This window comes from Elephantulus edwardii, unplaced genomic scaffold, assembly GCF_000299155.1.
Source record: "Elephantulus edwardii isolate Elephantulus edwardi_28Jun2011 unplaced genomic scaffold, EleEdw1.0 scaffold00126, whole genome shotgun sequence".
Lineage (NCBI taxonomy): Eukaryota > Metazoa > Chordata > Mammalia > Macroscelidea > Macroscelididae > Elephantulus > Elephantulus edwardii.
In genome coordinates this window covers 9,401,915-9,403,950 of record NW_006399876.1, presented here as the reverse complement: position 1 = coordinate 9,403,950, position 2,036 = coordinate 9,401,915, and the positions used below count along the sequence as shown (strand labels likewise).

The 2,036-nt window shown below is 58.4% G+C and overlaps 1 protein-coding gene and 1 pseudogene across 2 annotated transcripts in view; one reads left to right on the top strand and one right to left on the bottom strand.

Moving 5' to 3' along the window:
* The window catches only part of LOC102856898, a 69,278-nt pseudogene extending 68,639 nt beyond the window's left edge, over positions 1-639 (bottom strand).
* A 249-nt stretch (positions 640-888) lies between these two features.
* Positions 889-2,036, top strand: part of KAT5 (K(lysine) acetyltransferase 5) — a 6,205-nt gene continuing 5,057 nt past the window's right edge. The window contains exons 1-4 of one of the 2 annotated variants that reach the window (XM_006893323.1): positions 889-900; positions 1,000-1,066; positions 1,352-1,420; positions 1,512-1,807. In XM_006893323.1, coding sequence (XP_006893385.1) covers positions 889-900; positions 1,000-1,066; positions 1,352-1,420; positions 1,512-1,807 — 444 coding nt within the window. Of the gene's footprint in view, positions 1,067-1,351; positions 1,421-1,511; positions 1,808-2,036 lie in introns of both variants that reach the window. The other variant, XM_006893322.1, reaches the window with a different exon arrangement.

Here is a 2,036-nt window from a genome sequence, read left to right as displayed (position 1 = left end):
TGGCGCAGGATAGAGCAGGGTTTAGAGCTGTTGTGCATAGGGTCGCTATGAGTCGGAAACGACTCGATGGCACATAACAACAACAACAAACTTATCATACAACATCATGAGAGACAGTCTCATATTTTGTGCATGTTATCAGTAGGGGCAAGTCCCCGAAGAAGTATATCATGGTTGAAAAGTACAGGGTCAGTGTAATAGAGGAAGACCCTCAAGGAGATGGATTGACAGTTGACTGCAACAGTCAGTTTAAGCATTAACAGACATAGGGAGGATGGCATTTTCAGCGTGCAATGATTTTGTTTCACACGGGGGTCGCTGAGTCGGGAATCAATGTGAAAGCACCTAACAACAGCAATGTATAAAACAAAGCTGGAAATCTGATAGCCCCTATCCCTTTTAAGTTGCGATGCACAAACCTGATTGGCACTCAGGCCCGCATAGTTTGAGCCTCACCCCCTTCCCAAACTCTTCCTCCTCCAGACCCGCCAGCCGTGCCCGCCCTACCCCGAGGGCGCCCGCCCCACCCCAGGCCACCTTACTCGGCGACTCCTCCCGTCGCCGCAAGGAGACGCCCAAGCTCGGCGACAGGGGGAAGCGCAAAATACTCGCCCCACGTGATCTATGCCGCAGCCACATGTCGCAATCGGTGCGTCACATGACACAGTTTTTTTCCACTTATTGGGTTAGGCTACACCCAGGACCTGGTTTAAGTCTTAGAAAGCCCCTGTCTCCCACTTGAGCCACTTCCCTGCTTCCATCTGGGCTGTGGCATCTACCCAGAGGCCAGCACCCACCATTTCTTGACCATATCCAGGCCTGCACTACCCTCATCCCCGGAAGTGACGGAGCCTAGAGGGGCCGGAAGTGGCAGTAGAGGGAGGGAAGATGGCGGAGGTGGTGAGTCCGGTGCCCGGGGCGGGGCGGAGGGAGCCAGTGGAGGTGGGTAGAGCCCGAGGTCCCCCAGTAGCCGACCCTGGCGCCGCGCTGTCTCCACAGGGGGAAATAATCGAGGGCTGCCGCCTGCCCGTCCTGCGGCGGAACCAGGACAACGAGGATGAGTGGCGTGAGTGACGTCGGGAGGCGGGGCTAAGGAACCCGAGGGCGAGGGGCGGGTCGGAGTCAGCGCTACCCCCGGGAGTGGGCGGGGCCCCAGCACTCGGAGGAGGGGCGTGGCGAGCAGCTTCTTGACAGACAGGGCGGGGCTTAGCGACTGGAGACTGGAGGGGTCTCAGGCGAGAGCTTCAGAGTGCTGGGCCTTTGGCATCTAGACTAGGGGTGTTCAGGTCGTGGGAGGGTGGCGCTTCGTGGCCTGGCCCCGCTAAGGCTCCTCCCTGTGCTCTTCCCACAGCTCTGGCAGAGATCCTCAGTGTGAAGGACATCAGTGGCCGAAAGCTTTTTTACGTCCATTACATTGACTGTGAGTTCTGGGCTGGGTGAGGTGTGGCTGCAGGGCTGCGCTGGGGGGACAGCCTCTGGCATTCCTTTCTGAGCTGTCCCCATTTCTGCAGTCAACAAACGCCTGGATGAATGGGTGACCCATGAGCGGCTGGACTTAAAGAAGATCCAGTTTCCCAAGAAAGAGGCCAAAACTCCCACCAAGAACGGCCTTCCTGGGTCCCGTCCCGGCTCTCCAGAGAGAGAGGTGGTGAGTAGGTCCCCTGCTTCTCCTTTTCTCTCCTGCCTTCTCCTCTTGTCTCTCGGCCTCAGGGGCTTCAGAATGGGCAGGAAGCAGCGATCCTCCCACCCTGGCTTCAGCCTGCCAACCATGGAGGGCCACATGGCAGAAATAGCTTCTAGAACTCAGTGGCTACTCTTATGTCCTTGAGAGAGGGCACAGGGTGGGGTCTGATCACTTGGTGCAGAGGGCCTCCATCTCCCTTGCCCCATTGCACGGCCATGCCACCCCAAAGGAAGACCCTGGACCTATCTCTACAGCCGGCCTCCGCTCAGGCCAGCGGGAAGACCTTGCCAATCCCGGTCCAGATCACACTCCGCTTCAACCTGCCCAAGGAGCGGGAGGCCATCCCCGGTGG